Source organism: Macaca fascicularis, chromosome 2 (assembly GCF_037993035.2).
Source record: "Macaca fascicularis isolate 582-1 chromosome 2, T2T-MFA8v1.1".
Taxonomy (NCBI): Eukaryota; Metazoa; Chordata; class Mammalia; order Primates; family Cercopithecidae; genus Macaca; species Macaca fascicularis.
Window position 1 is genome coordinate 111,726,656 of NC_088376.1, and position 12,398 is coordinate 111,739,053.

At 42.9% G+C, this 12,398-nt stretch overlaps 1 protein-coding gene across 4 annotated transcripts in view; it reads right to left on the bottom strand.

The window, feature by feature from the left end:
* The window catches only part of PRKAR2A (protein kinase cAMP-dependent type II regulatory subunit alpha), a 94,772-nt gene that overhangs the window by 3,676 nt on the left and 78,698 nt on the right, over window positions 1–12,398 (bottom strand). For 2 of the 4 annotated variants that reach the window (XM_045386279.3, XM_045386278.3), the window contains 3 exons: window positions 11,544–11,645; window positions 11,296–11,370; window positions 1,381–1,446 (listed from right to left, as the gene is read on the bottom strand). In XM_045386279.3, coding sequence (XP_045242214.1) covers window positions 1,381–1,446; window positions 11,296–11,370; window positions 11,544–11,645 — 243 coding nt within the window. The remainder of the gene's footprint in view (window positions 1–1,380; window positions 1,447–11,295; window positions 11,371–11,543; window positions 11,646–12,398) is intronic. The other 2 variants (XM_074032169.1, XM_045386281.3) reach the window with 1 other exon arrangement.

The window sequence follows — 12,398 nt, forward strand, 5'->3', positions numbered from 1 at the left end:
CCAGCTACTTATTGTTACTCAATATATTTTGCAAAAGTTTTCATATTAGTTCGACTTAGTGTTATATATAACTGTTTTAACAAACTCTATATTCTCAAAAAAAAAAAAAAACTGAAAAATCTGGTGATGATAGATTTACAGGTAACAGTCATTCCTTCTACTCATAGCTCCTCAGTTTTCTAGGTCACATCATCCATTAAAGGACCACAGTTATCCTAGAGACCTCTTCTAGTAGTGCTCTAAAAAGGAAGCTTTCTTCATATTCATCCCTTCCAATCTCTTTTTATTATATAATTTCCCTATTTTCTTTCCTTTTTCTTTTTTTTTTTTCAAAGACAGGGTTTTGCTCTGTCACCCAGGCTGGAGTGCAGTGGCACAATCACGGTTCACTGCAGCCTCAATCTCTTGGCTCAAGAGATCCTCTTGCCTAGGCCTCAAAAGTGCTAGGATTACAGGTGTGAGACACTGCGCCCAGCCCCATTTTCTTTTTTCTCTTTTTTGACGGAGTCTTGCTTTGTCACCCAGGCTGCAGTGCAGTGGGGCAATCTTGGCTCACTGCAAGCTCTGCCTCCCGGATTCATGCCATTCTCCTGCCTCAGCCTCCTGAGTAGCTGGGACTACAGGCGCCTGCCACTATGCTGGCTAATTTTTTTTTTTTTTTGATACGGAGTCTCGCTCTGTCACCCAGGCTGGAGTGCAGTGGCCGGATCTCAGCTCACTGCAAGCTCCGCCTCCCGGGTTCACGCCATTCTCCTGCCTCAGCCTCCCGAGTAGCTGGGACTACAGGCGCCTGCCACCTCGCCCGGCTAAGTTTTTGTATTTTTTTTAGTAGAGACGGGGTTTCACTGTGTTAGCCAGGATGGTCTCTATCTCCTGACCTCGTGATCCACCCGTCTCGGCCTCCCAAAGTGCTGGGATTACAGGCTTGAGCCACCGCGCCCGGCCACTAATTTTTTTGTATTTTTAGTAGAGATGGGGTTTCACTGTGTTAGCCAGGATGGTGTCAATCTCCTGACCTCATGATCCGCCGCCTCAGCCTCCCAAAGTGCTGGGATACAGGCGTGAGCCACCGTGCCCGGCCCCAGCCCCCATTTTCTATTAGGGTTTTTATCTTTTTCTTATTGATTTGTAGGCCGATATTCCCTAAATCATTAATTACATGGCAGATGCAAAGGCAGTAAAAATAAGAATATACTAAATCTATATTTAATCTAATCTAAATATACTAAATCTATACTAAATGGGCTTAAACATGGGTCTCTGCCAGTCATACATCTCACATAACAATGACGGTTTGCTGCATTCAACACACTTCACATTATTTAAAGCAAACCGTTACTTTTTGTGTGTACACCATCACCTATAAACTGATAAACTCACCTTGCTTCTAATCAAGATGCTCACTTCACCAGACTCTATGATGTAAAAGCTATCAGCCTTTTCACCCTGAAAGAAAAAGGAGGTCAGGTCAGAGCCATACCTAGTATTGAAGGGGAATAAAGAAATAGTTTGCTTTTTCACTGCTTAAGCTCTGATTTGTATTTATTTTTTTAACTCTACAAATGAATCAATAGTAAACAAATTCAGAGTAGGCCGGGCACGGTGGCTCACACCTATAATCCCAGCACTTTGGGAGGCTGAGGCAGGCAGATCACAAGGTCAGGAGATTGAGGCCATCCTGGCCAACATGGTGAAACCCGTCTCTACTAAAAATACAAAAATTAGCCAGATGTGGTGGCGCGTGCCTATAATCCCAGCTACTGGGGAGGCTGAGGCAGGAGAATCGCTTGAACCAGAGAGTCGGAGGTTGCAGTGAGCTGAGGTCGCGCCACTGTACTCCAGCCTGGTGACACAGCGAGACTCCACCTCAAAAAAACAAAAAACAAAACAAAACAAAAAACAAATTCAGAACAAAATGAAGAAGATTCTGATCACTGGGATATCAACCTAACTACAACTGACACATCTCCCACTTCTTAGCATGAACCACTCACATTGATCTCAATGAATGTGCCCAGGTTGCCAAGTGCATAAAGCATCACTGTTCTCATTGCTCATGTTGGTCTGCTATTGAAATCTATGACAGGGACCAGTAGTCAAGGCTGCTGCAGACAATTTTAAGGTGATTCCTGGCTACACCTGAAGTATGGGGTCCAGGGATAATCTTGAACCATTAAATATAACTCTCAACAGGACAGCATGGATCTGGAAGGTTCTGTCTTGGTGAGAGAGGTACTTTGATGTTACCCTTATGAACCTTAGGCTTTTCGTTTGCTTGTTTTATTTTGTATTTTTAATTATTTATTTTTCTGGAAACAGGGCCTTGCTCTGTTGCCCAGGTTGGAGTGCAGTAGTGTGATCATGGCTCACTGCAGCCTCAACCTCCCAGGCTCAAGTGATATGCCTGCCTCAGCCTCCCAAGTAGCTGAGACTACATGTGCACATCACCATGGTCAGCTAATTTTTGTATATTTTGCAGAGACAGAGTTTTGCCATATTGCCCAGGCTGATCTCAAACTCCTGGGCTCAACTGATCCACCCACCTCTGCCTCCCAAAGTGCTGGGATTACAGGCATAAGCCTACTTGTTTTGATTTTAAACCACATGGTTGAACCAGTCATTTACTTAATTCAACAAGTAATTTATTTACCAAGTTATTTACTATGTGCAAGGCACTGTTTTAGGCATGTGAAATACACCCAGTGGACAAAATGAATACCCCTTAGCCTTGTAGAACTTACAGTCTGACAGGGTAAACAAACTTTAAACAGTCAACATAATAAATCAGTAAATTATATTGTTCTGTTGCAAGGCGATAAGTGCTACACAAAAAGAGTAAAACAGGGAATGTGAGATCTGGAGTGCTGGGGAAGGAGTGGGTATCCTATATATGAGAGCTTTACTGAGGCTGGGTGTCATTCCTGTAATCCCAGCACTTAGGGAGACCAAGGCTGGAGGATTGCTTGAGGCCGGGAGTTCAATACTAACCTGGACAATACAGTGAGACTCTGTCTCAACAAATAAAAAATTTAGAAAATTAGCTGGGCACAGTGACATATGCCTGCAGCCCCAGCTACTAGGGAGGCTAAGGCGGGAGGATCATGTGAGCCCAGGAGGTGAAAACTGCAGTGAGCCATGATCCTGCCACTGCACTCCAGCCTGAGCAACAATGAGATCCTGCCTCTTAGGAAAAGGAAAAAAAAAAAAAAAAAAAAAGGAGCTTGAGAAGGTGAGATTTGAGCAAAGACCGGGAGGACGTCTGAGTTAGGCATGCAGATATACGTGAAGCAGCTTTCAGGCACACTTCATTCAGTTTCTGACCCCTCACTATTAACTTCTGGAACAAATACCATCTACATCAGATAATGCAATATTACTCATGCACTCTCACTCTGTGTGGGTCTTAGGTCTTCAGTGAGAATCTACTTCTTAGGCTTTCACAAACTTTATGTCCTTTGACCATCACATAGAGCCCCACGTGGGCACCATACACAGCTAGGATGACGTTTCTGAGTCAATCTAATCCCAGGACATATCACTGCCCCATATAAGTAAATGCCACAGCTTTACAAAGGGGTGCCTGTGGGTTTCTGCCCTGCTATGTTGGGTAGGTATCCTACAACCAGCAGAGCCAAATAACCATGAAGTTCTAGCATTACACAAACAGCTGCATGATAGGAGCTGACAAAGGATGAAGAGCCATGAAAGAAACTTAGTAGGAGCCAGAAGCAGAGTCACAAAGAGGGAGAGGTTATTTCACAAGAAGAGGGTGATGAAAAGGAAAGATCTGTGTGGTAGGAAAGATCTGCAAGTGATAGGTGGTGAAGGATAGTGCTTGAGCCCTTTTTGTTTAGATAGGTGTATAACATCCACCATTTAAAGTGCTCACATTTCAAGGCTATATAGATTGATGACTTTTTGCAAATGTATAAACCTGTATAACCACCTCCTAGATCAAAATAGAAAATATATCCATACTCCAAAAGGCTCCCTCTGGAGTTCAGTCAAAAATACCACATTCCCACCCATGAAGTAACCATATCTAATTTGTCCTTGTAGGTTTTGGCCATTCCTTAATATAAATGGAGTCATACATTTTTCGTATCTGGCTTCTTTTAGTCCATATTGTCAGATCATACTTTGAAAGTCTCTGGCTATGCAAGAAATTAGGCTGGTAGCCAGAATAGAAACAAAGTGAGGGAAGGAGTGTACGAGTGTTTTGAAGACAGCAAAGGCCAGGTACGGTGGCTCACACCTGTAATCCCAGCACCTTGGGAGGCTGAGGGGGCGGACTGCTTCAGGCCAGGAGTTCGACACCAGCCTGGGCAACATGGTGAAACCCCGTCTCTACTAAATACAAAAAAGGCCACGTGTGGTGGCTCACGCCTGTAATCCCAGCACTTTGGGAGGCTGAGGTGGGCAGATCACCTGAGGTCAGGAGTTTGGGACCAGCCTGACCAAGATGGTGAAACCTCATCTCTACTAAAAGTACAAAAATTAGCCAGGCGTGATGGCGTCATTGTTATCCTGTACACATACCCTAGTCTCTGCTGTCTTTTTTTTTTCCTTTTCTTTTTTTTTTTCTTGAGACAGTCTCACTGTGTCACCCAGGCTGGAGCACAGGGGCACGATCGCGGCTTAGTGCAACCTCCACCTCCTGGGTTCAAGCAATTCTGTTGCCTTAGCCTCCTGAGTAGCTGGGATTACGGGTGCACACCACCATGCCTGGCTAATTTTTTGTATTTTAGGTAGAGATGGGGTTTCACCTCCATGTTGCCCAAGCTGGTTTCAACTCCTGAGCTCAGGCAGTCCACCCGCCTCGGCCTCCCAAAGTGCTAGGATTACAGGCATGAGCCACCGCACCAGGCCTTTTTTTTTTTTTTAGACGGAGTCTCTTTTGCCCAGGCTGGAGTACAGTGGTGCAACCTCCACTTCCCAGGTTCAAGTGATTCTTGTGCCTCAGCCTCCCAAGTAGCTGGGATTATAGGTGTGCACCAGCACTCCTGGCTAATTTTTGTGTATGTATGTATGTATGTATTTTATTTATTTTTGAGACAGAGTTTCGTTCTTGTCGCCCAGCCTGGAGTTCAATGGTGTGATCTCGGCTCACCACAACCTCGGCCTCCCGGGGTTCAAGTGATTCTCTTGCCTCAGCCTCCTGAGTAGCTGGGATTAGCTGGTCTCGAACTCCCAACCTCAGGTGATACACCTGCCCCGGACTCCCAAAGTGCTGGGATTACAGGCGTGAGTCACCATGCCCCGCCAAGTATCCTGCTTTTCAAGTTCACTACTAGGCTCTGTGTACCCATCTCACAGAAAGAACATTCCATTCTACATTCAAGAGTAAAGAAGCCAGACTGTACTGCATTTTAGGTCTTTGTGAACATGTCATCAGGTTTTTATATGTCTCTTTTTCACAACAGATAATATAAGATCCACATTCCACTATAAGAATGATTGAAGCCCTAATTTTCAGGATATGGGAATCTTTTGGGTTTAATGCAATGGTACTTTAATAGTGAAAACATAAAACATGATTTTGTAAAATTAAAGCGACCTTCTGTCTACATTATTCTGAGAATAAGCTAAATATTCTATCGATTATGAAAATTACTTGTGAAAATTATGCAAGTCATTAAAAAACAAAAATGTAGGCCAGGCGCTGTGGCTCACATCCCAGCATTTTGGGAGGCCAAGGTGGGCGGATCACCTGAGGTCAGAAGTTTGAGACCAGCCTGGCCAACAGGGCGAAACCCTGTTCTCTACTAAAAATAAAAAAATTAGCCGGGCATGGTGATGCATGCCTGTAGTTCCAACTACTCAGGAGTCTGAGGCAGAAGAATCACCTGAACTGGGAAGGTGAAGGTTGTAGTCAGCCGAGATTGTGCCATTGCACTCCAGCCTGGACAACAAGAGCGAAACTCCATCTCAAAAAACAAAAAACAAACAAAATAAAACAAAACAAAACACAAAAATGTAGTCAGGTGTGGTGGCACAAGCCTGTAATCTCAGCTACTTGGGAGGTGAGGTGGGAGGATCACTTGAGGCCAGGAGTTCAAGACTAGCATGGGCAACATAAAGAGACCCTGTCTACAAAAAATTTAAAAATTAGCTGGGTGTAGCCTGGGCACGGTGGCTCACACCTGTAATCCCAGCACTTTGGGAGGCTGAGGTGGGTGGATCACCTGAGGTCGGGAGTTCATAGACCAGCCTGACCAACATGGAGAAACCCTGTCTCTACTAAAAAAAAATAAAATAAAATAAAATAAAGTAGTTGGGCGTGGTGGTGCATGCCTGTAATCCCAGCTACTTGGGAGGCTGAGGCAGGAGAATCTCTTGATCCTCTGCCAGCAGGCGGAGGTTGTGGTGAGCTGAGATAGTGGCATTGCACTCTGGCCTGGGCAACAAGAGCAAAACTCCTTCTCCAAAAAAAAAAAAAAAAAGAATTAGCTGGGTGTGGTGGCACTGCTTGGAAGGCTAATGGAAGAGTATTGCTTAAGCCCAGAAGCTCAAGGCTGCAGTGAGCTACGATCGCACACTGTACTGAAGCCTGAAAGACAGAGCGAGACCTTGCTTCTGCAGTGGCTCACGCCTGTAATCCCAGCACTTTGGGAGGCAAACGTAGGAGGATCACGAGGTCAGGAGATCAAGACCATGCTGGCTAACACTGTGAAACCCCATCTCTACTAAAAATACAAAAAATTAGCCGGGCATGGTGGCAGGCGCCTGTAGTCCCAGATACTTGGGAGGCTGAGGTAGGAGAATGGTGTGAATGTGGGAGGCAGAGCTTGCAGTGAGCCGAAATCGCGCCACTGCACTCCAGCCTGGGCGACAGAGCGAGACTCCATCTCAAAAAAACAAAACGAAAACAATAAAAATAATTCAAAATGGATCACAGACCTAAGGTAAGAGCTAAAATTGTGAATGTCTACAGCTGTACTGCTTAATACATTAGCCACTAGTCAAATGTGGCTCAGCACTTTAAATGTTGCTAGTATAAACTTAGATGTACTAAAGATGTAAAACATACATTAGATTTTGAAGACTTAGTATTAAAAATGTAAAATATCTCATTAATAAAGTTTTATATCACTTAGATGTAACAATATTTTAGATATACTTGTTAAATGAAATATATTAAAATTAAGTTGACTATTTCAAGTATCTACTGAAAGTTTTTATTTCTTCAATTTTTTTGAGACCAAGTCTTGCTCTGTCCTCCAGGCTAGAATGCAGTGGCATGACCTTGGCTCACTGCAACCTCTGCCTCCCAAGTTCAAACGATTCTCATTCTTAGACCTCCCAAGTAGCTGGGATTACAGTTGTGCACCAGCAAACCTAGCTAATTTTTGTATTACTTTTTAGTAGAGATGAAGTTTCGTCATGTTGGCCAGGCTGGTCTCGAACTCCTGGCCTCAAGTTATCTGCCTCAAGCTATTCAGCCTCCCCAAGTGCTGGGATTACAGGCATGAGCCACCCTGCCTGACCAAAGATTTTTAAAATTACATATGTGGCTCACATGTTATTTCTATTGAACAGTGCTGGTCTTGGAAGTAAACTTGGGAGAAAGTATTATTGATTTTGCAAAGATTTCCTAAAATACAGCAGCAAAAGTACAAACTACAAAGAAGAAAAGATGATAAACTAGACTTAGCAAAATTAAAACTGTTTTCTCTTCAAAAGATACCATTAAGAAAATGAAGGCTAGGCATGGAGGGGCATACCTATAATCCCAGCACTTGGGAGGCCAAGGCAGGCAGATGGCTTGAGCTCAGAAGTTCAAGACCAGGCTGGGCAATATAGCAAGACCCTGACTGTATTTTTTTTTTTAAGGCTGTAAATACTATTTACTGTTGAGAATGCAGAGCAACTGAATTTTCATGCATGGCTGGTAGGAATACAAAACAGTATAGCCATTTTAAGACAGTTTGGCTGTTTGTTATGAAGTTAACATATAATTTAGCAATTGCACTCTTAAGTATTTACTAAAAAGGCCAGCCTGGCCAACATGGTGAAATCCCATTTCTACTAAAAACAAAAACAAACAAACAAAATTAGCCAGGCATAGTGGCACATGCCTTTGGTTCCAGCTACTCGGGAGGCTGAGGCACAAGACTTGCTTGAACTCGGGAGGCAGAGGTTACAGTGAGCTGAGATCATGCCACTGCACTCCATCCTGGGTGACAGAGCGAGACTCTGTCTCAAAAAAAAAAAAACAGTATTTACTGAAGAGTAGTAAAAACATATGTCTACACAAAGGATGGGCATGGTGGCTCACGCCTGTAATCCTAGCACTTTGGGAGGCTGAGCTGGGCGGATCATTTGAGGTCAGATATTCAAAACCAGCCTGGCAAACACGGTGAAACCCTGTCTCTACTAAAAATACAAAAATTAGCCAGGCAGGCCGGGCGCGGTGGCTCAAGCCTGTAATCCCAGCACCTTGGGAGGCCGAGACGGGCGGATCACGAGGTCAGGAGATCGAGACCATCCTGGCTAACACGGTGAAACCCCGTCTCTACTAAAAAATACAAAAAAAAACTAGCCGGGCGATGTGGTGGACGCCTGTAGTCCCAGCTACCCGGGAGGCTGAGGCAGGAGAATGGCATGAACCTGGGAGGCGGAGCTTGCAGTGAGCTGAGATCCGGCCACTGCACTCCAGCCTGGGCGACGGAGCGAGACTCCGTCTCAAAAAAAAAAAAAAAAAAAAAATTAGCCAGGCATGGTGGCGTGAGCCTTTAGTCCCAACTATTCAGCAGGCTGAGGCACGAGAATCGCTTGAACCCGGGAGGCAGAGGTTGCAGTGAGCTGAGATTATGTCACTGTACTCCAGCCTGGGTGACAGAGCAAGACTGTGTCTCATTAAAAAGAAAAAATAATGGGAGGCTGAGGCAGGAGAATTGCTTGAACGTGGGAGGTGGAGGTTATGGTGAGCTGAGATCGCACCATTGCACTCCAGCCTGGGCAACAAGAGCAAAACTCCGTTTCAAAAAGAAAACAGAAAAATGAAAAAAAAAATTACATTTGTACAATGAAATATTATTCAGCAAAAGGAATGATCTACTGATACATACAACATGGATAAATCTCAAAAATATTATGCTAAGAGAAAGAAACCAGATACAAAAACTATACATTGCATGATTTCATTTATATTAAATTGTAGAACGGAATTTCTACAGTGATAGAAAACATCAATGGTTTCCAGGAATGTGAGTGTGGGGGAGGGTAGTGACTGCAAATGCAAATACAAAACAAGGAACTGTATGGGTGATGGAAATACCACACTGGGGATGGTTACAAAACTCTTCCAATTTGTACACTTAAACTTAGTAATTTTATTGTATGTAAAACACACTGTAACAAAGCTGATCAAAAAAAATGAAACAACATAAAATGTAGTTTCTGATTCAGCAGGTCTAGTGGGGGGCCCAAGAACTTGCATTCCTAACAATTCTAACATTCTCAGATGATGCTGATTGCTGCTGGTCCTGGGATCTCACTTTGAGAAGCCTTGGTCCAGTGAGAGACATTGACAAAAGGGGCCTATAATAAGTCCCTTTTAATATCATCTTAATTAATGTCCATTCTGTACCACTACCTGTCTACCTTGAAGATAGATAGTACTCTATCTTCAAGAGCACAGACAATCAAGAAAACACTATGACTTTTCACATCTCCTGACATACTTCGTGAAAACCCAGCATGAGACAGGCCTAGAACCTTCAGGATGAATTGGAGGTCCTTTGAATGTTACTTAAAGCACCTTAAATTCAGAAGCAAATGTGGCCAGTTAACATCTCCCATTTCTGAAACTCAGTCCTACATTCTTACCATACCAGGATACCTGCTCTGAAACACAGCTCACACCACTGGCCTTTGCTAATATTGTTTTTTTGCTCTGAAGGACCTTCCCCTGATTTCAAACATTGTAATTGCACTTGTTTTTTAAGCCCATCTCAAATGGCAATTCCTTGATGAAACCGTATGTATTACTTCCATTTCTATGTTCTCACTGTCATTCATACACTCCTTCATTATAGTGCTTATCATATCTGGTCCTACCTATCTTAATAAATGTTTATAGAATATATCAATTTCTAATTAAAAGAATTATTAATAGTAAGGGCTCCTAGAAAACAAATACATTCAGAGATGTGACTCAGAGTAGACATCATATTTTTGTTAGTCCTTTATCTCTTCCAGGGGAGCTTTCTTTTCCCCTTTTATGGTAAGTCTGATTAGTCCTTGTGGTTCTAGTGGGGCCAACTCCACCCACAGGACCCACGCCTGACCAATCTGAGCCTTTCCTCCTCGTGGTCTCAGTACTGGGTTCAAGGATAAGCATATCACCCAACCTAGGCCAACCATGTATCTTCTCAGTGCTCTTGAGCCAGAACCATAGGCAGAGAAGCTGATACCTGGAAAAGTCCAATACTATTTATGTTTTATTAAAAATACAAACACAGTGGATAAAGAAAATTATTAGACAGTACTCATTACAATGATCTAGCCCACTGTTTAGTAATCCTTACTGTATCCCAAAATAACATGAGAAAAATGCACAAAGGAAATACCAGACATCTTACAAATTTGGTTAATCACTGAAGACTGTGGACTCTGATTTGTGTTAGATTAGCCAAAAGGATGCCTTTGTGTCAAATATAGAAAGTTAGAGGGCAGAACTCTTTAACCTTCCCCAGGTTCTAATAGCAATGGATGAAACTTACTCAAGGTCAAAAGAAAATGACATCCAAAGAACAAACACTAGAAGCCAAGGAAAGGTGAGCGGAAGCAAGTGATCTGCATGTGTCAGTAAGACGGACATCAATAAGCTTCAGGGGACTATATAATTGTCCTCTGAAGTGTGATCTATTACCTGGTAATAAGAGCTCCCAACAGTGGGAGAACATAGAAGTTTTTTTTTTTTTTTTTAATTTGAAATGGAGTCTCACTCTGTTGCCCAGGCTGGAGGCAGTGGTGCAATCTCGACTCACTGCAACCTCCGCCTCCTGGGTTCAAGCAATTCTCCTGCCTCAGCCTCCCGAGTGGCTGGGATTACAGGCGTGGGCCACCACACCCAGCTAATTTTAGTATTTTTAGTAGAGACGGAGTTTCACCATGTTGGCCAGGCTGGTCTCGAACTCCTGGTCTCAAGCGATCCACCTCCCTCAGCCTCCCGAAGTGTTGGGATTACAGGCGTCAGCCACTATGTCTGGCAAGATTTTTGAGATAAATGATGTACTAGTTATTCAGGGGTGACTTCCAGGAAAGGAGCTGTGTAAAGCCCTCACTCACCTGAGTGATTATGCGTTCTCCATCCTTATAGATCTTCTCTCCTATTACATCCACTATCTTCATTCGTTCTGACACCTGAAACAACAGACAAATTCAGAAATAAAAGGAAAAGATCTTAACTGAAAGTCACAATAGCTATACAACACAGAAATGGGATTAGAATAGTATGATTTGAACACCTAACAACAGAATAGTTTTAAAAGCTTTTCCTGATCCCCATGAACAGATTCTCATTCAAGCCACTTTACCTCTAGCGATTTAAGGAGGGGCACAGACTCAATAAATGATTCAAACATCTTCCTCTTTTTTGCATTATTTTTCACTATGATTCTTCTAAAAGTCACCCGGTCCTACAAGAAAGAATATGAAAATTCTAATAAATGCCTATATACAGGAACATCTATGGTTTAATAAACTGGCCAAAGCAAATATTAGAGGAATATGTAAGTTACTGTGTTAATTAAGTGTTAATTGATACTTTAATCTTGAGTCATCAATGGAAGAAAAGAACCTGTAGCCTGAGCCAGCCAGTTGCCCACATGCTGTTGTTTGCTATCTAACACTCAATAGGTGCCACCTATGGGTCATAAATAGAACACAAAACAGAAAACGCCTAAACATTTGTGAGCTCACTGTCACTGTTCAATGTCATAAAAGATACCTCTAGTGAGCTGAGATTATGTCACTGCATTCCAGTCTGGGTCACAGAGTGAGACCCTCATTTCAAAAAAAAAAAAAAAAAGACATCTCACCAAAAGAGAGAATAAAACAATCATTTAATCCTTAGAATCCAGAATTTAAAAAAATTTTTTAAATCCAAAACAATTAGATTGTTCTTGCCCTAAAAAAGTTTATAATCTTAATGGGAAGATAACACAAAATATCAAAATATGAAGCTTGGCTGAATGCAGTAGCTCACTGCCTGTACTCCTAGCATTTTGGGAGGCTAAGGTGGGCAAATGGCTTGAGCCTAGGAGTTCGAGACAAGCCTAGGCAACATGGTGAAACACCCGCTCTTCGAAAAAATACACGAAAAAAGTTAGCTGGGCATGGTGGCACATGTCTGTGCTTGGGTGGTTGAGGTGAAAGGCTCACCAGAGCCT